This window comes from Camelina sativa, chromosome 5 (assembly GCF_000633955.1).
Source record: "Camelina sativa cultivar DH55 chromosome 5, Cs, whole genome shotgun sequence".
NCBI lineage: Eukaryota > Viridiplantae > Streptophyta > Magnoliopsida > Brassicales > Brassicaceae > Camelina > Camelina sativa.
In genome coordinates this window covers 2417989-2440599 of record NC_025689.1, presented here as the reverse complement: position 1 = coordinate 2440599, position 22611 = coordinate 2417989, and the positions used below count along the sequence as shown (strand labels likewise).

General features: G+C 36.7%; 6 protein-coding genes across 11 annotated transcripts in view; 5 read left to right on the top strand and 1 right to left on the bottom strand.

Annotated features, from left to right (window-relative positions):
* The window catches only part of LOC104788799 (extensin-2-like), a 1878-nt gene extending 606 nt beyond the window's left edge, over nt 1-1272 (top strand). The window contains exon 2 of the mRNA XM_010514581.2: nt 1251-1272. Within this exon, the coding sequence (XP_010512883.1) occupies nt 1251-1272 (22 nt within the window). The remainder of the gene's footprint in view (nt 1-1250) is intronic.
* LOC104785034 (clathrin interactor EPSIN 2-like) lies at nt 2130-7771 on the top strand. Of its 2 annotated transcripts, none has more exons than XM_010510155.2 (14): nt 2130-2355; nt 2944-3070; nt 3194-3245; nt 3419-3498; nt 3587-3665; nt 3768-3851; nt 3971-4116; nt 4383-4685; nt 4866-4907; nt 4995-5093; nt 5167-5360; nt 5615-5844; nt 5923-6772; nt 6864-7771. In XM_010510155.2, the coding sequence occupies exons 2-14, from the start codon at nt 3036-3038 to the stop codon at nt 7346-7348; spliced, it is 2679 nt and encodes an 892-aa protein (XP_010508457.1). In that variant the 5' UTR covers nt 2130-2355; nt 2944-3035; the 3' UTR covers nt 7349-7771. The 2 variants fall into 2 exon arrangements, with proteins under 2 accessions (XP_010508457.1, XP_010508458.1); XM_010510156.2 differs by having other exon boundaries at nt 2136-2241.
* On the bottom strand, nt 7726-10273 carry LOC104785035 (2,3-dimethylmalate lyase-like). Of its 2 annotated transcripts, none has more exons than XM_010510158.2 (7): nt 9837-10273; nt 8878-9368; nt 8661-8783; nt 8433-8571; nt 8146-8345; nt 8008-8044; nt 7726-7930 (listed from the first exon to the last, which is right to left on the bottom strand). In XM_010510158.2, the coding sequence occupies exons 1-7, from the start codon at nt 10180-10182 to the stop codon at nt 7812-7814; spliced, it is 1455 nt and encodes a 484-aa protein (XP_010508460.1). In that variant the 5' UTR covers nt 10183-10273; the 3' UTR covers nt 7726-7811. The 2 variants fall into 2 exon arrangements, with proteins under 2 accessions (XP_010508460.1, XP_010508461.1); XM_010510159.2 differs by having other exon boundaries at nt 8146-8342.
* LOC104785036 lies at nt 10347-12593 on the top strand. Of its 2 annotated transcripts, none has more exons than XM_010510160.2 (8): nt 10347-10453; nt 10764-11036; nt 11100-11179; nt 11264-11526; nt 11645-11719; nt 11842-11900; nt 12053-12154; nt 12251-12593. In XM_010510160.2, the coding sequence occupies exons 2-8, from the start codon at nt 10838-10840 to the stop codon at nt 12352-12354; spliced, it is 882 nt and encodes a 293-aa protein (XP_010508462.1). In that variant the 5' UTR covers nt 10347-10453; nt 10764-10837; the 3' UTR covers nt 12355-12593. The 2 variants fall into 2 exon arrangements, with proteins under 2 accessions (XP_010508462.1, XP_010508463.1); XM_010510161.2 differs by having other exon boundaries at nt 10350-10453; nt 11651-11719; nt 12251-12392.
* On the top strand, nt 12674-16123 carry LOC104785037 (probable methyltransferase PMT19). The gene is made up of 6 exons (XM_010510162.2): nt 12674-13392; nt 13511-13721; nt 13832-14129; nt 14218-14598; nt 14669-14746; nt 15902-16123. The coding sequence occupies exons 1-6, from the start codon at nt 12751-12753 to the stop codon at nt 16101-16103; spliced, it is 1812 nt and encodes a 603-aa protein (XP_010508464.1). The 5' UTR covers nt 12674-12750; the 3' UTR covers nt 16104-16123.
* Nucleotides 16294-22286, top strand: LOC104785033 (plant UBX domain-containing protein 11-like). 3 transcript variants are annotated; one of them, XM_019245666.1, is made up of 11 exons: nt 16294-16400; nt 16544-16631; nt 16822-16874; nt 16991-17072; nt 17497-17562; nt 17661-17728; nt 17837-18055; nt 18137-18502; nt 19232-19385; nt 19552-19794; nt 19885-20343. In XM_019245666.1, exons 2-11 carry the CDS (start codon nt 16544-16546, stop codon nt 20109-20111), a joined length of 1566 nt encoding a protein of 521 aa, XP_019101211.1. In that variant the 5' UTR covers nt 16294-16400; the 3' UTR covers nt 20112-20343. The 3 variants fall into 3 exon arrangements, with proteins under 3 accessions (XP_019101211.1, XP_010508456.1, XP_019101210.1); XM_019245665.1 differs by having other exon boundaries at nt 16333-16459; XM_010510154.2 differs by lacking the exons at nt 17837-18055; nt 18137-18502; nt 19885-20343 and adding exons at nt 18566-18784; nt 22046-22286 and having other exon boundaries at nt 16327-16459; nt 18866-19385.

The following is a 22611-nucleotide window of genomic DNA, read 5'->3' as shown; positions in this document are numbered from 1 at the left end:
GAAATCAGAAAGGATACATCTATAACAACGAACCACATCATCACTTCGTCTTCTTCATTGTCGCTCATCTTCCACTTGTGCATCATTATCTTTGCGTCTTCATCATGTCAAAATTGTTTACAAGACCCTTTTAGATCGTATCATACTCTTCTCTGTTCACTTTTGTTGTTAAGTTAAAAAAAAAGTGGGTTTTGGTAATTTAATTGTTGTGCATACATTTTCTATGTTGTTATTCTTGTAATGAGAGAGTTGTTAGCATATAAAACAAGTTCAGTTTCTTCTTTCTTCTTTTTAATTTTATTTTCGAGTATTAGGTATGCACACACACTCAGTGGCGGATTTAGGATAATATATTGCCTCGGGCACAAATGATATTATATAATAATCATATTAAAATTAAATAATAAACATATTAAAATTAAATAATAAACGTATTAAATAAATATATTTTTTGATAATTTGAAAGTATATTTTGCATTTTAGTGAGCCAAAATTTTATAAGCATTTTTTTATTGGTAACAAAATATATTTTAAAAAACTAAGTAGATAAATGCACAATTACAAACTTACAATTCACTATAAAATAGATGATTAAAATTGCTTATCTAACCATATCACACAAACTAGCTTAAATCCTAAAATAAAAAATGATAATAGTTTTTAATGTTACTAATTAGCTAGTTTTACCATAAATTTATCAGTTAAGATATATGTATACTATACAAAAAAATATGAACTAACTTTTTAAAAGTTAAACTGGAAATAGAAACATTAAATATAACTAAAACATATAATTTTGGTAAAGAAAATATAATTAAATTGAGTAAAGAAAATGCAAAATGCATCTGATAGCAAGGAAAGAATAAAAAGGAAATAGCTAAACAAAAATATAGAACAAGTATAAAATTAATCTTAGGTGCCTATTTGCCAAATGACTAAAGTATAAATATGAAAACCTATTACTAATTAATTTTTAAAAAGTAGTATGGGGCCCGTGCCCCAGCCACTAATATACTAGATCCGCCCCTGCACACACTCATAACATTCTCTATCTTAGAAAACATATATAGTTCCAACGACAAAGTTAAAAAGAAAAAAAAAAAAAGACATTCTTGTGAGTTGGGCACGACATCGTTTCCATATGTTCTTACATAGAAAGTGATCATTGCTTCAAAAGCTGGAAAGCGGAAGTATCACATCTCTTTGATCTAATTGGCTTATTACTAAATTGTGTTATGTTTGTACGTCAGAGAATCACTTTCACTCAACTAATTTCCACCTATTCTCTTTTACTTTCGGATGTTTGTTTGATTCCTTTTAAAAAATAAAATAAAAAATATGGTGAATACAAAACCAAAATTGGACCCAACATACACACTAAAATAAAATATAAACTTGTTGAAAAAAAATTCATATCAAACTTATTTTTAGCTTATAATACCTAATTTAAACGAAAAAATGGAACCAAAGCATATGGAAACCTAAAAAATGGAGTAGTTGTACGTTGTTGGGCTGATGGGAATTTGAGGCCCGTTTTGACTAAAACGTGTATTTGGTACTATTTATTTGCCTCCGACTTTTTTATTTTTGTCACCGTCATTTTTCTTTAATTGATAATGAGTAATTTGATTGATAAAAATTATTTATAGAGAATATGATAATTATGAATGTTAAACTTCAATGAAAGCTATGGACAACATTTGTTCTACTACTATATGGTATAGCAGCTTCCTACTCCACAAGATAAAATAAGAAGAGAAAAGCATAATTGTGTCACACAAAAAAAAAAGTTAGAATAAAGCAAACTGTAAAAATGAGAATGGAAAAACTTATAAAACGTGCAGAGACCAAAGTAACTCAAATTAAAAAAAAAAAATAATAGGAAGATGAAGAAGAAACAGCTGTGATTTTGATTTTTTTTTTTTTATCTCTAATGAAACACTGAACATACAATTTATACAAGAATGAATGAATGATTTGGAGAGAGCCTTTTTGCTTAATAATAATATTCTCCGTGTTTTATTAGTTGCGCTGTCTTATTATTATTATTTTTATTTTTATATTTTTTCTCACTTTTTTTTCTTTTTTTTCTTTCCATTTTATATTTTTTAAAATTAATCTATTGAAATTTCCTTCCTGGCTGGCTGCTGTGTCTTCCTCTCTCTCTCTTTCTAACTCGGAAATTTTCTAGAGAGAGGATCGGAGCCAAAGTTTGGAAAAAGCTAAAACGCAGGCAAGAAGGTGGAGGAGACAATCTCATCTTCCTTCCAAAGCGTTTCTTCATCGTCTTTATCTATCTGTTACCTCTCTCCCTCACAGATCCGATTCTGATCAAGTTTTTTTACATTTCTGCAGGTACTCGCTTCTTTTTAAAAGAACAGATTCTTTTTTTTTTCTTTTTTTTTTTTCGGTCTCATTGATTCTTATTTTTTTTAGATCTATGTGTTTCCATTTTGGAATTTTCCGCTTGGGTTTTCAATTTTCATCTTGATGTGATGCGAGCTTATTTTGTGGACGTCTGTTTTGGGATATTTTATTAGCTTACGAGATCTTCTGGGAGCTTCGTTACCTTCTGAATTTTGCGATTGCTTAGGACTCGCACTTTTTTTTAATAAAAAGTTCAATTCGTTTGATGCGAGCTGGCGATTTTGTAATTTTCTTAGGATGTTTAGTTTGAATCTGAACAAAGATGATTCGATCATTGCTGATTGATTTTTTTTTTTTTTTTTTTTCTGTGTGTCTCGTTCCTCAATTCAATGGATTTGATGTATTATTGGCTCTTACGATTGTGTGTGTGTGTGTGTAATTGGATTCATACGTTGATAAAAATGTGAGGTTATGCTGAAGATTGATTCATTTTGAATGGTGTTTGTTTGTTTTTCTTTGTCCTATACATTTGTGGTGATATATATATATATATGTCTTTCTTTGGGATGTTGACAGCTAAAAAAAAGGTGCTTATACTAGTCTTACAACGGACTGACTCCATAGAAGGCGTTTAAAAAGATACATTTGTTCGTGGAACATATACGAAGATGAAGAAAGTCTTCGGCCAAACTGTCAGAGACCTGTAAGCATTCTAGTCTCCCCGATAATGAAATGAGTTTTCTCAATGTCAATCTCTGTGTGTGTTTTGTTTTATTTACTTTTCCATAGACGATGCTTAATTTTATGTTCCGTTTATTTTATTCAGTAAGAGAGAGGTCAACAAGAAAGTGCTCAAAGTTCCTGGAGTAGAACAGAAGGTATAGGATGCTCTTTGCTTCTTCTTTTTTTGTTTTTATTGAAATTCTGCTGAAGCCGAGATTTTGTTACTGGTTTTGATTGTTCTTGGTTGCACTCATCGTCTTTGCTGAATAATTTAAAGCTAGATGTCCAACATATTTTTCCTGTCTTGCCTCTGCTTTCTCCTTTTCAGGTGCTAGATGCTACTAGCAATGAGCCATGGGGTCCACATGGATCACTTCTTGCTGATCTTGCTCAAGCTTCTAGAAATTAGTAACTACGACCACCTTCCAACTGCTTATATTCTGCTGTAGTTTTTACGTTGCACAGGAATTATAAAAAATGTTACTTCTATTTGCAGTCATGAATACCAGCTGATCATGGGGGTCATATGGAAACGCCTTAGTGACACTGGAAAAAACTGGCGGCATGTCTATAAGGTAAACAGTATTGTAAATGCCTTGCTGGCTTAATTTCTTTTGAATTTCTGTCGCAATGACGAAAGTATTTCCTGTTGTTTACCTCTTCTCTCTCTTTTTCAGGCTTTGACAGTTTTGGAATACATGGTAGGCCATGGATCAGAACGTGTTATAGACGAGATTAGAGAACGTGCATATCAAATTTCGGTAATGACCACCTAGAGTAAATTTATTTTGGAAGTATTCATCATCAAGAGAACCCTTTTTTGCTGGATATATGACTAATCTTACTTACTCATATATTATGTCCCTGTTCCTTGTGGCAGACATTGTCCGACTTTCAGTATATTGATTCCGGTGGTAGAGATCAAGGAAGCAATGTTAGGAAGAAATCACAGAGCCTGGTGGCTTTGGTGAATGACAAAGAAAGAATAGCCGAAGTCAGACAGAAGGCTGCTGCTAATAGAGATAAGTAAGTTTGGCTGTCATTGTATCTTTCTGGAACTGCTGGATAGTTTCCTCTCTTGCTGGACACTCGTTTGATTTCATGTGGCTAGTGACTTACAACTATTATTATGCCTCTCAGTAGTCTATTAATTTGTAGTGGTGGCCCTTTACAGTACAACATTAGCTTCTGATTTTTGAAAGTTTTTCATACTCAGAGAAAAGAAAAAGACATCTCTTTTAGTTCATTCGATTTATGCTGCAACATATCAATCTGACATTATTTTATAACAGGTACCGCAGCTCAGCACCAGGTGGAATGTATAAGCCTTCAGGCGGATATGGGGACAAATATGATTATGGAAGCCGGGATGAAGAGCGAAGTAGTTATGGAAGAGAAAGAGAATATGGTTACAGAGATGATGATAGAAATAGTCGTGATGGAGATCGTTATTCCAGAGACTCTGAAGACCGGTATGGAAGAGATGGTAATAGGGATGATGATTACAGGGGTAGGAGCAGAAGTGTTGATAACTATGGGTCACGAGGTAGGAGTTCGGAAAGGGAGAGGGAGGATGATGGCCATTCTTCATCACGGTAATGTTTGAATTTAAGTTGAACTCGCCTAACCTGATATAAAAAATGAAGGGGAACAACTTTGAAAATTAATCAAAATTTGGATGGAACATATTGATTTTGAATCATAGCGTAGATGTCTTTGATTAAGAAAAAAGCACGATGTAATTTTTAAATGAAACACTCCTTTTTGTCCTGTAGGGGCAGTGGTGCTCGAGCTGATGACAATTCTCAGGATGGGAGGTAATTTCCGATATGTTTCTGCTGAAGTTTAGGCCTTCTTTTATTGTATTTCAACTCATCTCACCTTCTTTCCGGATTATATGATAGAGGGCGGCTCGAGAGGAAGTTTTCTGAACAAAATATTGGCGCCCCACCCAGTTATGAAGAAGCTGTCAATGAATCACGCAGCCCTGTATACAGTGAAAGGTGATAATTTTCTACTTTGTAAATTTAGAGCTACTTTGGTTTTTATTGGTGCTGATGAATCTTTATATGCCAGGGATGGTGGGGAGACCCCACAAGTTACTGCTCCAGGAGCTGCTTCTCCTCCTCCTCCTCAAGCTACTGCTCCAGGGGCTGGTTCTCCTTCTACTGGACCCAGCACAGACAATAAACCTGTTACTTTTGTTAATGAATCACCTTCTCAGAAAGTTGAGACTTTTGATGAATTTGATCCACGTGGTGCGTTTTCAGGTACAGAGAACTCTAAGTTTTGCAACTCATTCGTTTCTATTTTGTTATATCTTGAGATCTTTTCTTAGTTTTTCGTTGTCTTTCAAACTCCTCGGCTGCATAGAGATTAATGTTCATTGATAAATCAGAAAATCTTATTCAATAACTAATTTAGTAAATGTTTCAAGGCACTTAACTGGAGGGTGGATGATTGTATTGTAAATTTCTATCTTACTTGTTCTAAGTGTGGGCGTTGTGTTTCTTTACTTTTCCAGCTGGCCCTCCAGCATATGTATCTACAGATGGTGTTACAGATCCTCCAACTGTTGCTTCTATGTCTGCCCCTCCCGCCTCGAATGAGATGGACTTGCTTGGCTCCCTTGCAGACGTATTTTCATCAAACGCATTGGCCATTGTACCAGCTGATTCTACCTCCGTTGAAACCAATGGACAAGTAAACGATGGTCCAGCTCCATCGTTTTCTACATCTCAGCCATCAACTCAGGTATATACACTGAGCTTGGACTCTGAAGATTATAGTGGTTTCCTATGGTTATTGATGACTGGTGTTTGGATTGTGCAGTCATTTGATGACCCATTTGGTGACTCTCCTTTCAAAGCCTTCACTTCTACTGACGCCGACTCAACCCCACAGCAGAATTTTGGAGCTCCTGATACTGCTCATAACTTTGGCTTTGGAGACTCATTCTCGGCCGTTGCCAATCCTGATCCTGCTTCTCAGAATGTGCAACCTCCATCAAACTCACCAGGTTTTCCTCAAGAGCAGTTTGCTACATCTCAGAGTGATATTGATATTCTTGCTGGCATTCTCCCACCATCTGGACCTCCAGTTTCACTCCCTCAACAATCTGGTCCTTCAATACCAACATCTCAGTTTCCTCGCAGTGGAAACAACATGTACGAAGGCTTTCATTCTCAGCCAACAGTATCTACAGCTCCAAACCAGCCCGGACAAACTCCGTTTGGACAAGCTGTACAACCATATAACATGGTTCCTCATTCTCAAAATATGACTGGAGCCATGCCGTTTAACAGTGGAGGCTTCATGCACCAGCCGGGCTCACAAAATTCATTTACTGCCACTTCATCAAGCTCACAAACTCCTTACTCTACCCCAAGTGGACCAGCTGGTCAGTTCATGGCACACCAGGGTCATGGAATGCCGCCTTCCCATGGTCCTCAACGAACTCAATCTGGACCTGTTACTCTGCAAGGGAACAACAATGTCATGGGGGACATGTTTTCACAAGCTGGGCCAAATTCCTTGACGTCATCATCATCTCATCCAGATCTCACACCTTTAACAGGAGCAATTGAGATTGTTCCTCCGCCTCAGAAAAAGTTTGAACCAAAATCATCAGTTTGGGCAGACACATTGAGCAGGGGGCTTGTTAACTTTAACATATCTGGACGTAAGATAGATTTCGCCAAACCATTTTGGATCAAACCCAGTTTTCAGCATACTTTCTAACAATTTTTTCTTTTCTTTCTACTCATGCGCAGCTAAAACAAATCCATTGGCAGACATAGGAGTTGACTTCGAGGCGATCAACAGGAGAGATAAACGGCTGGAGAAACCAACAAACACACCAGCAACATCTACTATCAACATGGGTAAAGCCATGGGATCAGGCACTGGCTTAGGGCGTTCCGGTGCAACCGCAATGAGACCTCCGCCTAATCCAATGACTGGCTCCGGCATGCCCATGGGTGGAGGAATGGGTGTTGGTAGCTATGGAGGTATGAACCAAAACCAACCCTTGGGTATGGGTATGGGTATGGGGGTCGGAATGAATCAAAACCAACCTATGGGTATGGGATTGGGACCTGGCATGAACATGAATATGGGAGGATATGGCCAAGGCTATCCGATGCAACAACAAAACCCAGGGATGGTCCGTGGCCCAAACGTGCCTGGCAACAACTACAATCCGGGTCAAGGCGGTTACAACAACCCTCAACAATCCTATGGTGGTGGATACCGGTAAGATCAAGCCAAACATTACGCACTTGACTTCATTTGTAGAATCAGGGTTCCGTTGTTCAGTGCTTTTCTTTACTCTCGGGTATGTAATATCATTCGATAAAAAGTAGACGGATTGGCCAGCCGCTTCACGGAAGTACTCTCAGGTTACATTATTCATCTCGACAACACACGGCTCCACGAATTTGCTTCTCTGTTCTTGCCTCAATCTTCAATTATATTCATTTTTATTTTTTTCTTCTAGTACGGACCTAATCGAGAGTTTGTTGTGAAATTTGTACCGGTGAGAGTGGCAAACCTTGCTCGGGTCTGCCCTTTTTGTTATATGCATATAATTTGATATATACACGTTTACTTTATTTTTCTTTATTTTGAAGGATGTGTACAACAATATTTCATTCACGGAACAAATAAAATATTTTTCATTTTGTTCTCTCTATTTAAATGTTTTTTTGACTACGTGTGTGTCATTCCAGAAAGACTTGGATTCTGTCGCCAGCAGTGTCTTTAAAATCTAACAAAAGTTTCCCTCCGACTTCATCGGCTGCATTGTCCATCAATTGCTTCAAGTTCACGCCTCCTAAAGCTGCAAAATTTCAGGGTCTGTCAGTAACTACGCATAAGAAAACTGAAACAGAATAATAACTTGAGGCTTTGCCTTACCTGGAACAATGTTGGTGACACCTTCCAAGAATCCAGCCTGGTCCAACCATTAGACAAGTTTTGCATCAGTTCAGATAAAACAGGAAAAATGGTTTGCAGTTACCAGAATTTTGACATCAGTTTTGAAAATCTACTCACCGGAATTCTGACATCTAGTTTCTCAAACCCATCGCGTCCGATGATTTTGATCCTCAGAGATCGTGACCAGATCCTCGAAAAGGGGTTTCTTGGTTCATTATAAACCTCAGGTGTTATGACTTCAACAATCGGGTCCTCTCTCTGTTCTGAATCATCTTGAGCCTCCCGTTGATAATCATAGACGCTATTGCTGCTAGCTTCTTGAAAAGTAAAAACACAGATTTAGCTATTGATTTGATATTTCCCACCAAAGATGATACACAGGGCTGAAGATTTTCATGTCTCACCTCTATCTGATGAGGAGGTAGCGTACCGTCTCTCTTCCTCCTCGTATGTATTAAAACCAAGAATCTCATCGATTTCTTCTAAAGACGCCATGCTTCCTGGTGGAGGAATTCGACCACCCTTAATTGCCAATAGAGCATCCTGCAAAAGTTCCACAAAGTTTTTAAAGTCTCTTTGCCAACACGGTGAGGTTACACACTACTATTGGCAGAAGCAGAAAGATTTGTCACCTGCATTGCTTGAATAGATACCCCAATCAATGAGATTGGATACACCACTAGCTTAAACCCAATCTCTTCTAGCTCAAGCGGGTTTAGTATCAGAATTTTCCCTCCACTTTCTAGCATATTAGCCTACACATAAAAACCACAAAAATGTTATCTTCATATTTACCGAGTATATGTATCAAGATAGAGAAAAGTCTCTTCTAGCGCAAAGTGAAGTTACCAATTTAGGAACTAGTGGATAGACATTGCAGAACGCTTTCATCTCGTCCCTAGAAACAAGAGAATCAATGGAGAGAACATCAGCTCCAGCATCAGTAAAAGCTCTTGCCCTAACCAACGATTCCTCTAAAGATATGGCTTCTCGGGAATCAGTTTGAGCTACAATGACAATGTCAGAATCACACTCTCGACGTGCATCAACCGCAGCTTTAATACGCATCACAGCTTCCTCTCTAGAAACCACTCTTCTTCTCTCACTCACAGTATCACCACTACAAACCTGATCATTGATGATAATTCCAGCAAAACCAGCTTTGATATATCCCTTAACGGTTCTCTTAACATGCATAGCATTAGCGTATCCACTGCCACCGTCTCCAATCACGGGAATAGTAACAGATTGAGTAATTTGTTGACCTTGATCAATCATTTCTCCGTAAGAAATAAGTCCTTTATCCGGTAAACCAAGCCTAGCCGCTGAAATTGAGAACCCTATTGGCATAAACAGATATCAGAAAAGAAAGAAAAAAAAATCAAACTCTTTTCTAATCTAATTCAGTGAAGCTATAGAGCTTTGTAAAGTGTTGAACTTTAAGCAGAACATGATAAGATCATAATAACCGAACCAAACCAGAGAAGAGAAAAGAAAAACAAATGCTTAGTTTTAAGGTATCAACTCCACGATTCCATATTCCCATTTTATTAATTATGTTCCTTGTTTCTAGGGTTAGTTATCAATCTGTTTTGTTTCGTTTGTGTATTTAAAGACTTCAATGTCACGTTAATGGAATAGACTTTGATTTGACAAAAAGAAACGTGTTTGTTGTGTGTGTTTTACACATTCTCTTAGCTTTGAAGAGAGACCATTCTATCAGAACACAACCAACCAACAATAGGTAATAAGCAGATACAAATTTTCAAGATTTGGTTTTAGAAAATTCATCAATGATCGATGATTACCAGAGGTGATGCAGTAGGGGAATCCAGCTCGCTCGATGAGTTTGGCACTAAGAGCATCGAAGCAACAAGGACCCTGAAGAACACCAGGGGATTTCATAATCTCCCTTAGCTTCTTCGCCGGAGAAGATGGTGAATTCTCGTTTCCCGATGAGTTGGAAACTGCGGTGGAGTTAACGGAGACACGACGAAATCGTCTCGAGACAGAGAGTGGTTTCGGAGATGATGCTCCGACGGAAGTGAAACACAAAGGTGTAAAAAGTTTAGAATCCGGATGGAATAGGCTTGGTTTAGATTGTTTATGAAGAATTCGAGGTGGAGAAGAGCTGCAAAAGCTTAGTGCCGCCATTGATGGATTTTGATCAAAATAACGAAATTGATCAAAAAGGAGAGAAGTATGTAGTTGGACTAAACCGAAACAGACCGAACCAGATTGAGGAATAATACTATAAAAAGACTAAACCATGTCACGTGAGTTTTTTTAGGGTTCACGTGATCATCTCCTATCTTCTTCAATTTCAATACATCGGCCGACTTCAGAGAAAAAAGTTTAGCTCCTCTCTTCTCTTAAAGCTCGCCGTGCATCGTCGGTCTCAGCTTAACGGTCCACCCTTGATTTCGTGAGTTTTTTTTCTTGGAAGCTTTTGGTTTCATTGATTTTCTATTGATTAATTGCAGTTTGAGTATTCAAAATTTAGCTTTATAGATTCTTAGTGTTTGGATTGAATTTAGTTAAGTTTGGTGTAACTTTCACACATTAGGCTGATTGAATTAGTAATGGACATCGAAACGTCAAAACCTAAGAAAGATCAGTACTTGTTTCAATATCCTTAAGCTCCTAATTCTATGGAATATACAACTTCGTAGATTAATTTTTTGCCGCAAGATTTGTACTTTCATTCCCTTATTTGTTTCTATTGCTGTTTCTAGGTTTGAGAGATTGAACAATTTGCGTATCAGTAATAATCAGATACAGGGACTAGGTTAGTTTCTATCTGGTTGCAATGGGTACAGAGACGGTTGTGCATGATCAGGCAAGATGGGCAATGGCAGCTATGGAACGAAGACTTGCTGTTGCAAAAGCTCAACAACAACAGAAGAATGAGAAAGACAAGAAGGGAACATCTGATGTACAAGTCTCTTCAAAACAACCACTTCAAGCTGATTCACTACCTACTCCCTCAAAGACTTCAATTAAAAAAGGTTTGATGGTTCACTACACAAACTCATAAGCATGATTCTGATGGAACATTTGTTTTTTTGTAGATCCGAAGGAGGATGATTATGTTGCATATACAAAACTGTCCCATCCCGTTGATGAGAATTTGTTGGCAACCAATGTTAAGGTAAATTCAGATTCTTGATCAAACCCACTGTCGTCTTCCTTACGATTTGAGATAAGGTTTCTTATAGTGGTTTTTGTAATTCAGTTTTCTAGTGCAAAGGGAACTATAGTTGACAAGGTTTTGCATAACCTTCTTCGAAGCGGTGACTCTGCTCAAAAGTACTTGCAAGGTTCGAAAAGTGTGAAGCTGGATAACTATATTCTCCTTGATAATTTTGTACAGTCGCGTCCTTCAGCCTCTGGTTCTAAAAAGGCATCACTGAAGGATTCAAAACGTTCTAAGAGCCGTATGTCTATGAAGCGACTCAAGAAGTCTGGTGCTTTGCATATGCCTAAAGATCTCCAAAAGTGAGTTTCTTTTTTTGCAATCACAGAGATTGATCTGCCTCACCATGTGTGTCTGACTCTACTATTTTTGGTACTCTTAACAGACTTTAAATGTTTACTCGTTCACTTGTGTTTGGAGGTGCAGGTTTGATTTGTTTAAGCCAATGCATGGTATGTGGGAAAGTTACATGACACAACTCATCAAGGTGACCGGGTAAGCTACTTATCTGATTACCAAGTACTAATTCAAACTATGTGCTTGTTATACGAAACAAACCGAGGGGTTGTGATATTAAGCTTGGTTGGTCATCATTATTTACAATCTACCTTTTGCAGGAAGATTCAATTAGCTCCAACTCTTCTCTCAGCAGATCTTCATGGTGCTTTCATGTTTGGTAATCCTACATTCTTTCACAAATCTATTGATCTTTCGGCTCTCATTTTCATAATACAACGCTTAAGCACACCGTTAGACTAGTCCAGAAACTATCAAATGAATTTATATATTTCCTCCTACTAATCCAGGAACCTGTATTACTTGTGACAGTTGCTGAGTGTAAGATAGCATCACTCATTGGTGTGCAAGGCATCATGGTGCGTGAGACATCCGAAACATTTGGAATGATCACAAGAGACGACAAATTTAGAGGTATCATAAAGCTTTTTCACCATTTATTTGTCAAAATATATATTATGTTCCCAAGCCTCAACACTTAACTTAGTTATTGTAATCAATCTGATACAGTTGTACCTAAGAAGCACTCTGTCTTCATCATCCAACTCGACTGCTGGAAAATTACTTTACTTGGGGACAAGTTTATTTCAAGAGACAATATTGTTCAACGGTGATTGATTGCTACAATGAAGCTCTCGTTTTTTCTCTCTTGCTCGTAGTAAAGCAGCAACCGTTGATGACCACAGAAGCATCCTAGTCTCACAAGATTTTGCTTTAGATCTTTCTTTATTTACCTAATTCTGATAAATTTTCTTAATCTTTTGATCTTTGTATGAATCCTCCTCTGTAAATTATACTACTATTATTGTTAATTTATTACTATTAGAAACTGAGTGCTTAAATCTCAGAAATCCATCTAGGAGCCACTAATAAAGACGAGTATAGTTGAAGATTCCATTTCAGAAAACAAGGTGGGTCTGACTTCTTAATTATAAACAATAATACTTCACATCACTGTTCTCTCTCTCTCTCCAGCTCTGAAATTTTTTGAAACCTAATTGCAGAAGAGGATGAATCCATCACAACACTTGCCCAAGCCCTGTCCTAAGCGTCTATTCTTCTTCTTCACTCCAGTGTTATTCTTCTCTCTCTATTACATCCTCACCACTATCAGAACCATCACCATCTCTCCCCAAGATCCTCACCATCCTCCCCAGCTTCAAGTACCTTCCATTTCCCATTACTCCTCCCTTCCAAAAACTTCAGAAAACCGATCACCATCACCACCACCATCAACATCATCATCACCTTACTTTCCAGCCTGTCCCAAAAACTTCACCAACTACTTGCCCTGCCACGATCCATCAACAGCACGACAGTACAGCATTGAGAGACACTACCGGAGGGAGAGGCACTGTCCTGACTTGGCTCAAGAGAAGTTCAGGTGCTTGGTCCAAAAGCCCTCTGGCTACAAAACGCCTGTTCCTTGGCCTGAAAGTAGAAGCTATGCTTGGTTCAAGAATGTTCCATTCAAAAAGCTAGCTGAGTTTAAAAAGTCTCAAAACTGGGTTAGGCTTGAAAGAGACCGCTTTGTTTTCCCCGGAGGCGGGACTTCCTTTCCCGGTGGTGTGAAGGACTATGTTGATGTGATTCTGAGTGTTTTGCCTTTGGCTTCTGGGAGTATCAGGACAGTTCTAGATATTGGATGTGGTGTGAGTTCAGTTACATGAATAGACACCAGAACTTAACTAATCTTGATATTATACTGCAGTATTAGTACTCTCGATTACTATGGATTCATCTAGTTTTTTTGTTGTGCTCGAATGTCAGGTAGCGAGTTTTGGAGCCTTTCTGTTGAACTATAACATCTTGACAATGTCCATTGCACCGAGGGATATACACGAGGCTCAAGTTCAGTTCGCATTAGAACGTGGACTCCCTGCTATGCTCGGTGTTCTAAGCACTTATAAGCTGCCTTACCCGTCGAGCTCTTTCGACATGGTCCATTGTTCTAGATGCCTTGTCAATTGGACTGCTTATGGTGCGTGTATATTAATATACACATGTTTATCTGATTTATTTCACTGTCTTTTGGATCCCTTGCTTGGTTTACTCTGCTTCTGATACTGAAAAAGAGAACATTTTATCCAGATGGGCTTTACTTGATGGAGGTGGATCGTGTCCTACGTCCTGATGGATATTGGGTGCTGTCTGGACCACCAGTAACATCAAAGGTTAAATCCAAGAACCAGAAGAGAGATTCCAAGGAGTTGCAGAACCAGATGGAGCAACTAAATGATGTTTTTAGAAGACTTTGTTGGGTGAAGATTGCTGAAAGTTACCCGGTTGTCATTTGGAGAAAGCCTTCTAATCATTTGCAGTGTAGACAAAGGCTACAATCTCTTAAGTTTCCTGGATTCTGCTCTTCTAATGATCATGATGCTGCATGGTGACCTTACTTTCTCCAAATCTGTACGTTTTCCTCTGCATCTTTAGAAGCTGTAAGGTTGATTAAGTTGCATCTTTTGTGATAATAGGTACAAAGAGATGAAGCCTTGCATCACTCCCATTTCAGATGTCAACGACACACACAAGACCGTTCTCAGAAACTGGCCAGCGAGACTAAACCAAGTGCCTCAACGAATTATAACAGGGTCGATACAGGGAACAACTATTGCCAGCTTCAAAGCTGACACTAACCTGTGGCAAAGAAGAGTTTTGTACTATGACACCAAGTTAAAGTTTCTCAGCAATGGGAAATACAGAAACATCATGGATATGAACGCTGGATTAGGTGGTTTCGCTACAGCCTTGAACAAATATCCAATGTGGGTTATGAATGTGGTTCCATTTGATCTTAAACCAAATACACTCGGTGTTGTGTACGATCGTGGTCTCATTGGAACTTACATGAACTGGTAAAACACTCAAAACGTTCATATATTATATCTAACTGGACCTTCTTATACTTTTTTTCGATTCTTTCAGGTGTGAAGCTTTCTCTACATACCCTCGAACATATGATCTGATTCATGCCAATGGTGTGTTCAGTTTGTACGTAGACAAGTAAGATCCGTCGGTCACTTGAAAACTTTGATATACATAAAACCTCTATAAACTATAAATTAATAAATTTGATAAGACAATAATATAATTTTTTTAAAAATTCCTATGTAAAATATGGTCCTAATAATACCATAAATTAATGATTATGTAAACTTACATATATATATATATATATGCTAATATAATAATGTATGCTTTAAATTTTTGATTTTTCTCCTAAAAAAACTCATATCTAAAAAATAATTGTTATGTTGTATTTTCAAATTATAATGATATAAAATACTTTATAACATTTCATAAAAGTAGCTAAATTTTTTTAAAGTTTTTTTTGTAGATATACATCATTTTAATTTTAATTTTTTATAGGCTATTAAAATACGATAATTGATGGTATTATTCATAATTTGAATTTATGTCATGTATATAAGTGAAATTTTTAATAGTATTTGTAATTTATTGTCAATAATATATTTCTAAATATTAAAAATTGAGTTTCAAAACCATAAAATGTATAACATGTCTAATCTTATTTAGCTAAAATTATCTCAATTCATAATTTTTTAAAAATTAAACAATTATCTATAAACTAATAATAGTGTAAATCTATAATATTAATTTATAAATAAATTAATAAAATGTCATGGTCATAACATTATTAATTTATAGAGGTTTTACTGTACATATTTTGTATTGATACTGTATTTGAGCTATCATCAGAAATTATTTAGTTTTGAACTTACAACAACTTGTTCTTGTAATCCACCCACAAATACTCCTCTCTAAAATTAAAGAAAACAATCAATCAAATATGGTAAAGAAGATTGTAATTTTCTAGCAAGAAAGAAAGACATAAGTAAATGAAATACCTGTTTATTCTCATGAATTTGTACCTCCAAGTAGGACATACGACACAAAAACTCCCTGCTTTTATCCTGATGATATCACCAAATCTGAATGTTAAAATCCACATTTGGAGAAGATGGAAACATAAATTGACAAATTAAAAAAAGGAATCAATCAATCAAAAATCAAGTATCGATCTAACACAAAAGATTGACGTAACTAATTAAGATTTCCAAAATACTTTTGTTAACTTATGATACATGTGACATTATTGACGTATAATGATTCTTTTGTTGTTGTTTCTTATGATAGATGTGACATTATTGATATACTATTGGAGATGCAAAGGATTCTTAGACCAGAAGGTGCAGTTATAATACAAGACCGTTTTGATGTTCTTATCAAAGTGAAAGCTATAACCGATCGAATGAGATGGAATGAGACTATATATACAGACGAGAATAGTGGTTTTGATCATGGAACTATACTAATTGTAGACAATTCAGTTACATAAAAACTCTTTTGGTATTATTATTACACTACTACAAACTTTGTGAGATTTGTTAATTTTGGTTTAAATTGTACAATTTAAAAAGTTAAGGAACATTTAGATGTTTAAAATAATTAATGGACCCGGAGACAATTATACAATAAACGTGTAACGGCGTTATTGTGACGGTGGCGTTTAGTCGGCTGCTTTGTGAAGACTTAACGGACTCAAAAGAGTCTTTAACGGCGTCTGATCTCTCTACTCGTAGCTTGCGTCGTTCGTCCTTGGTGTGTGAAGAGAGAGTTTAAGAATTGGGGCAAGGTGAATTGTGAATCTCTGTATCTTCCTCCTTTGATTTGATTTGGTTTGATCGGATCCAGGTTGTATATTTGACTGAATTTTAGGGTTCAAAGGTTTCAGATTGATCTTGCGTGTGTGCTTATTTGGGATTCTTTGATTGACAGATGGAAGCTCTCACGTTCAAGGGTTCAGTTCCAGAAGCTATATTTGAAGCCAAAGGGCAGAAGAAGCTTTTTGTTGTTTACATCTCTGGTAAATTTCGAATTTTTTGCTTTGATTTAGTATTGAATTCGAATATGAGTTAGGATCATCCAAGAATCTGACTTTAAATAAAAAAAAAGTCTCAACATTGAAGAGATTCATTATCATATAGTGAGCTTAAATCTCGAAATTTTTGATCTTTAATAGTAAAATTGATTTGTTTTTTTTTTTTTAATTCTAGGAGAGGATGAAGAGTCGGATAAGTTGAACAGATTGACTTGGACTGATGCATCGGTATGATTCTCTTGTTTGCACTTTACGTATTCTCTTCCTCTATGATTTGTATTCTCAGTTTTGTTGAAATTGTCTATTGTTCATTCGTTAACATTGTCTTATGTTTCCTAGTAAAGGTGGCAGAGTCGCTGTCCAAGTATTGTATTTTATTGCATATCCAAGCTGGAAGTGTTGACGCCACTAACTTCTCCGCAATATGTATCCTTTCTTGTTATGAGAGAACTTAAGATAGCTGATCTAGTTATTTATAAAGCTGTTTGTATGGATTGTATAGTAATGCTGCGTTTGAACAGACCTTCTGTAGATCTGCTTTGTAGGTTTTGCTATACCAACAAGTCCCTTACCATCCGGAAGAAGTAATGATTTCTAGGAGTGTGTCACTCTGTCTGTGGTAGAGTACAGAATAGTTTTCGAAAGAATAGACCCTGAGTTGTTTGGAATCTTTTGGTGAAATCACCTCTCATCAATTTTCTGTTGCTGTGATTTATCTCTCTAGCTGATATATCCATCTCGGACACTAGGACTATAGTGTGTGTGTGTGTGTGTGCGTAATCCAATTTTTCTATTGGTTTTACTGAGGCAACAGTTTGAAACGAATAGGGATCCTTACATCAGTTTCCAGACCCATATTCATCTGTTCCTTGCATAGCTGCCATTGGATTCAGTGGTACACAAGTTTGGAAAAATGGTAAGACCGTATGTAAAGTTTGATATATTTACTAATCTACACATTATATAGTCAAGCAAACATGCTCATGTTGCGGTTTCGTCCCTTCTATTTTTCAGAAGGATTTATCGCTGCTGAAGCCCTTGCGTCCAGTTTAGAGAAGGCATGGTTAGGACTTCATATCCAGGTACGTAATAGCTACTTCCTCTCACTTGTGGTATTGTGTGTTCTTCTCATATGATTGGTTCTTTTTTTTTTTTTGCTTACATTAGCCTTAGAAATTTCTCATATTCAGGAAACAACTGCAAGTATCCTTTCAGCAGCAATTGCCTCACAGAACTCAGAGCAACCTGCCTCCAGTACTTCTAATGATGTCTTGCCTTCTGAAGGTGGTTCTTTAGATGCAGCAGTTACATGTCCATCAACGGCCTCTAGTGTTCAACCCTCAGAGACAAAGTCAGCGGTGACATCTGCGTCAACAAAAGAAAACAATGATAGCACAGCTGCAGTTAAGGTTGTCCCTGGAGCTGAAACCATTTCCACATTACTTTAGTTTGATGTTGTACTTACATGGTGCAGCCTTGTTTTAAAACAGGGGAAAGAATCTGCAGAACCCAGTAATTTGTGTGATACTACCAATAATCAGCCAGCATCTTCTCTTGATGGAACTAAGGCTAATGTCGAACATGGAGCGACAGAGGCCCCTGTGCATGTTCAGGAAGAAAAGGAGCCAATTCGTCCTGCATCCCCAAGATCAAATGATAATACATCCAGCGTTCCATCTTCTACCGATAGAAAAAGGAAACAGGAAACCGTGATGAACAAAGCTGATAGTAGTTCAGGTGCTAGTGAAAGGGACATAGATTTAGTAAAATCTGTGTGTACAGAAGAGACTGTAAAGCCAAAGGATGAAGGAGAGGATGGAATTATTTTGAGAAAATCATCTGATGTTCATTTAAACATTCGATTGCCTGATGGNTTTTTTTTTTTGCTTACATTAGCCTTAGAAATTTCTCATATTCAGGAAACAACTGCAAGTATCCTTTCAGCAGCAATTGCCTCACAGAACTCAGAGCAACCTGCCTCCAGTACTTCTAATGATGTCTTGCCTTCTGAAGGTGGTCCTTTAGATGCAGCAGTTACATGTCCATCAACGGCCTCTAGTGTTCAACCCTCAGAGACAAAGTCAGCGGTGACATCTGCGTCAACAAAAGAAAACAATGATAGCACAGCTGCAGTTAAGGTTGTCCCTGGAGCTGAAACCATTTCCACATTACTTTAGTTTGATGTTGTACTTACATGGTGCAGCCTTGTTTTAAAACAGGGGAAAGAATCTGCAGAACCCAGTAATTTGTGTGATACTACCAATAATCAGCCAGCATCTTCTCTTGATGGAACTAAGGCTAATGTCGAACATGGAGCGACAGAGGCCCCTGTGCATGTTCAGGAAGAAAAGGAGCCAATTCGTCCTGCATCCCCAAGATCAAATGATAATACATCCAGCGTTCCATCTTCTACCGATAGAAAAAGGAAACAGGAAACCGTGATGAACAAAGCTGATAGTAGTTCAGGTGCTAGTGAAAGGGACATAGATTTAGTAAAATCTGTGTGTACAGAAGAGAGTGTAAAGCCAAAGGATGAAGGAGAGGATGGAATTATTTTGAGAAAATCATCTGATGTTCATTTAAACATTCGATTGCCTGATGGTGCCAGCCTTCAAGAAAAGTTCTCTGTGACAAGTATATTGAGAATAGTCAAGGACTACGTGAACAGTAACCAAACAACCGGACTTGGTGCGTACGATCTTGCAGTTCCATACCCCCGTAAGGTGTATAGTGACCAAGGTATGTAAAATCTCCTATGCATCCAATAGATTGAGAATTTTTGTGAAGCATATTTACCTTTAAACCAGCTTCGTGATGGAAGATGATGCTTTCTGCTATTTGGTTTTTCTTCTGCTCAGGTTACGTTAGTGTAGATATGTAACTCCATTACTCTTAATCTCTGCAGATCTGGATAAGACCCTATCGGAGCTGGGTTTGTTCGATAGACAAGCACTTGTAGTGATTCCGCGTAAAAGTGCAACTGTTTCTCAAAGAGGATCATCGTACTCTGAGTCTAACAACAACACAGACCCTAACAGTGGCGGTTACTTTGCTTATGTTAGAAGAGTACTGTCTTTCGCAAACCCATTTTCATATTTTGGCTGCGGTATTGCCACCGCATCAAGCTCTGGTCCAGAACGTCAATCAAGTATGTGGGAGTATTGTGAGTTCATAAAATCATTTCTAATGCAAATAGTCATGTAATTGCTAATCTGATTCTCTCTTTTCCCGTTTGTAGGACCAAATATGGAGCTGAGAAACAATATGGGGCAAGTGGGCTCCTCCTCTCAAGATCCGTCAGAAGGTAGGAGCAACGTTAGGAATAGGAGACCAACCACTTCTCGGATTGGAAGTAACATCCATACACTGAATCACGATGAAGATGACGCTCCGTTTGGTGATGGAAACGCCTTCTGGAATGGAAACTCCACACAGTACGGCGGTGACGGTAATGATAGGCGATGAAGATGAGAGAACTTGAAATCCTTCTGGAACTAGTGACAGGAACAGCAGCTCTGAGTTTTCCGATTTACCTTTTATACTTCACTCTCTATATGAAGCATCTACATGTTTAACCAACTGCAAAATGAATCCTTATGTTTCAGTTTTATTAGTTGTTCGTATAAAATTTTAAACCCAAAAAGTTAACAATTTCAGGTAATATCTTGTATTAGTAAAATTCATTGACGTTATGATATACCAAACATGATTATCTTGATCGCGAACTTCCAGGCTCTCTCATGTTTATTGTAGTATGTATTATTGATCAACAACCATACGTCATAGATATCAATCGCATGTACATAGGAATTGAGATTTCCCATGATTGCTTACATAGAAAAAAAAAACAAAAAGGTGTGGATGGCCTTAACTTTTTATAATAACACCTTTGTTTGCTAATAATACTATGACATTTTCAAGAATGAAAAATATATAAACTTAGTCATTTGAAAATTTTGTTAGGATTCAGAAAATATCTTATTTCTCATTAAGGAAAAGTTAATTGTACTAAGTGTATTTATACAACAGCTATATACGGTTAAGTAAATAACAATGGTTTAATTTAACCAAAGTACTAAACCAAACCAATTAATCCGTCTCTTTAAAATCTAACTAATCTTCTTCAATACGAAGTCAAATAAAGTGAAGCCTAATCTAACTAGTCAAATATTCAGACAACTATTTAAAAAAAAGACCTGCAGAGGTTGCTCCGTTTGCATTATGTTGAAACCTGATGTCCCAATTACAACATCTGTGGAAGATAGTGGAATCTGCATTTGCTGTGTAGCTTCCTGCAAAAACAAACAAATTCCCACACTAGTCAGATATTCATGTGATTAACTTTACATACAAATTTTTATATTCAAACCAAAAGGTTAGTTCTTTATTCACAATAAATTTATTTTTATAAATTTTTCACATATTTTATTAACTTACATATTCTATGAAATATTTTGTAATTCTCATATTTATAATCATATCCATATTTTAAGGCACCAAATTTTAATTAATTGAAATTATTTATTTGTGTTTATGTTATTTTTTTCACCTCCATAGTATTTGGATAGTGGAAAAACTATTGAAAGAATTAAGAAAGCTATAAAACCATAATTGAGGGAAATATTTTATAATTTTTGTACAAGTTTTGAAAAATACATATTTAAAATAATATTTATGTAATATAAAACTGTTAAATAATTAATTTATTCATTACGTTACTAAACTCCTCTAAAAATCTATAATTATGTTTTTTATATTAATTTCAAATCCATTTATATTTTCAGGTAGCGTCTTCGGTTATGTCCAAAATTTATTCTCAAATCCCAATAACTCAAAACACCAACAAACCGGGTCTCTTGCGTATAAATCGATAAATAAATGCGGTTTGGGTAGTTTATATATTTTTTTGTGTATAAATCGATAAATAAACGCGGTTTGGGTAGTTTATATATTAATCACTGATTCTGTAAACAAATAACACATAAATTCCAAAATTGATTCTGTAGTATACAACTGTTAATAAATGAGGAGCTTTTTATTTCCACATTGAAAGACACTACTATCACTGGAGATAAATACAAGTGGTAGTATCCCCACACAAGACAACATGAAAGCTACTTAATCCGTCTCTTTAAAATCTAATATAGCTTCTTCAATACGAAGCCAAATAAAGTGAAGCTAATTAAATATCAATATCGACTTTAAATGTTTATTTCCAATTCAGTAATACACTACTACTATATGTTATGCTAAAAATGTATACAAGAGTTGCTACACATAACATTTATATAAGCGCTATGTGACATATTATGTGGGAGTATGGTGAGTTCATAAAAATCCTTTATAATGTAAGAACATGCAATTGCTAATGTGATTCTCTGATTTTTTGTTGTCTCTAGGACCAAATACGGAGCTGAGAAACAATATGGGGCAAGTGGGATCCTCTTTTCAAGATCCATCAGAAGGTAGGAGCAACGTTAGGAACAGGAGACCTACCACTTCGAGGATTGGAAGTAACATCCACACGCTGAATCACAATGAAGATGACGCTTCCTTTGGTGATGGAAACGCCTTCTGGAACGGAAACTCCACACAATACGGTGGTGGAAGCGGTGGAGACAATAATGACAGGCGATGAAATGAGAGAACTTGAACTCTGTCTCGATCTATAGATACATAAACAGCTCTGACTATACTTTTCCGGTTTACTTTTTACACTACATGAAACATTTTATATGTTCTGATAACAGACCCAGCTACAAATTGTTTCCTGATGTTTCGGTTTTATCAGTAAATCCTACACAAAAGAAAGAAGCAATTTCTCTATTCTTACTATTCAGCTCATCTCTTTATGAGCTGCTCCCTATCTTACTACATCTATTATTTAAGTCTAGTACAAAGTGATGTCTAGTACTAGTAGTTGTGAACACCAACAACACTTCACAACGTTGCTTAGCTTGCTGAA

Bases quoted from the DNA above. Each gene is read 5' to 3' on its own strand.
- LOC104785034 (XM_010510155.2), top strand. From the start codon at position 3,036: ATGAAGAAAGTCTTCGGCCAAACTGTCAGAGACCT. The intron at 3,246-3,418 runs GTATAGGATGCT...TCTCCTTTTCAG, and splicing joins TTCCTGGAGTAGAACAGAAG to GTGCTAGATGCTACTAGCAA. The intron at 4,117-4,382 runs GTAAGTTTGGCT...ATTTTATAACAG, and splicing joins GCTGCTGCTAATAGAGATAA to GTACCGCAGCTCAGCACCAG.
- LOC104785035 (XM_010510158.2), bottom strand. From the start codon at position 10,182: ATGGCGGCACTAAGCTTTTGCAGCTCTTCTCCACCTCGAATTCTTCAT. The intron at 8,784-8,877 runs GTAACTTCACTT...TTTTATGTGTAG, and splicing joins ATCCACTAGTTCCTAAATTG to GCTAATATGCTAGAAAGTGG. The intron at 8,346-8,432 runs GTGAGACATGAA...TTACTTTTCAAG, and splicing joins TACCTCCTCATCAGATAGAG to AAGCTAGCAGCAATAGCGTC.
- LOC104785036 (XM_010510160.2), top strand. From the start codon at position 10,838: ATGGGTACAGAGACGGTTGTGCATGATCAGGCAAGATGGGCAATGGCA. The intron at 11,720-11,841 runs GTAAGCTACTTA...TACCTTTTGCAG, and splicing joins CAACTCATCAAGGTGACCGG to GAAGATTCAATTAGCTCCAA. The intron at 12,155-12,250 runs GTATCATAAAGC...AATCTGATACAG, and splicing joins AAGAGACGACAAATTTAGAG to TTGTACCTAAGAAGCACTCT.
- LOC104785037 (XM_010510162.2), top strand. From the start codon at position 12,751: ATGAATCCATCACAACACTTGCCCAAGCCCTGTCCTAAGCGTCTATTC. The intron at 13,722-13,831 runs GTGCGTGTATAT...CATTTTATCCAG, and splicing joins TGTCAATTGGACTGCTTATG to ATGGGCTTTACTTGATGGAG. The intron at 14,130-14,217 runs GTGACCTTACTT...TTGTGATAATAG, and splicing joins AATGATCATGATGCTGCATG to GTACAAAGAGATGAAGCCTT.
- LOC104785033 (XM_010510154.2), top strand. From the start codon at position 16,544: ATGGAAGCTCTCACGTTCAAGGGTTCAGTTCCAGAAGCTATATTTGAA. The intron at 17,729-18,565 runs GTACGTAATAGC...TCTCATATTCAG, and splicing joins GGTTAGGACTTCATATCCAG to GAAACAACTGCAAGTATCCT. The intron at 19,386-19,551 runs GTATGTAAAATC...TAATCTCTGCAG, and splicing joins TAAGGTGTATAGTGACCAAG to ATCTGGATAAGACCCTATCG.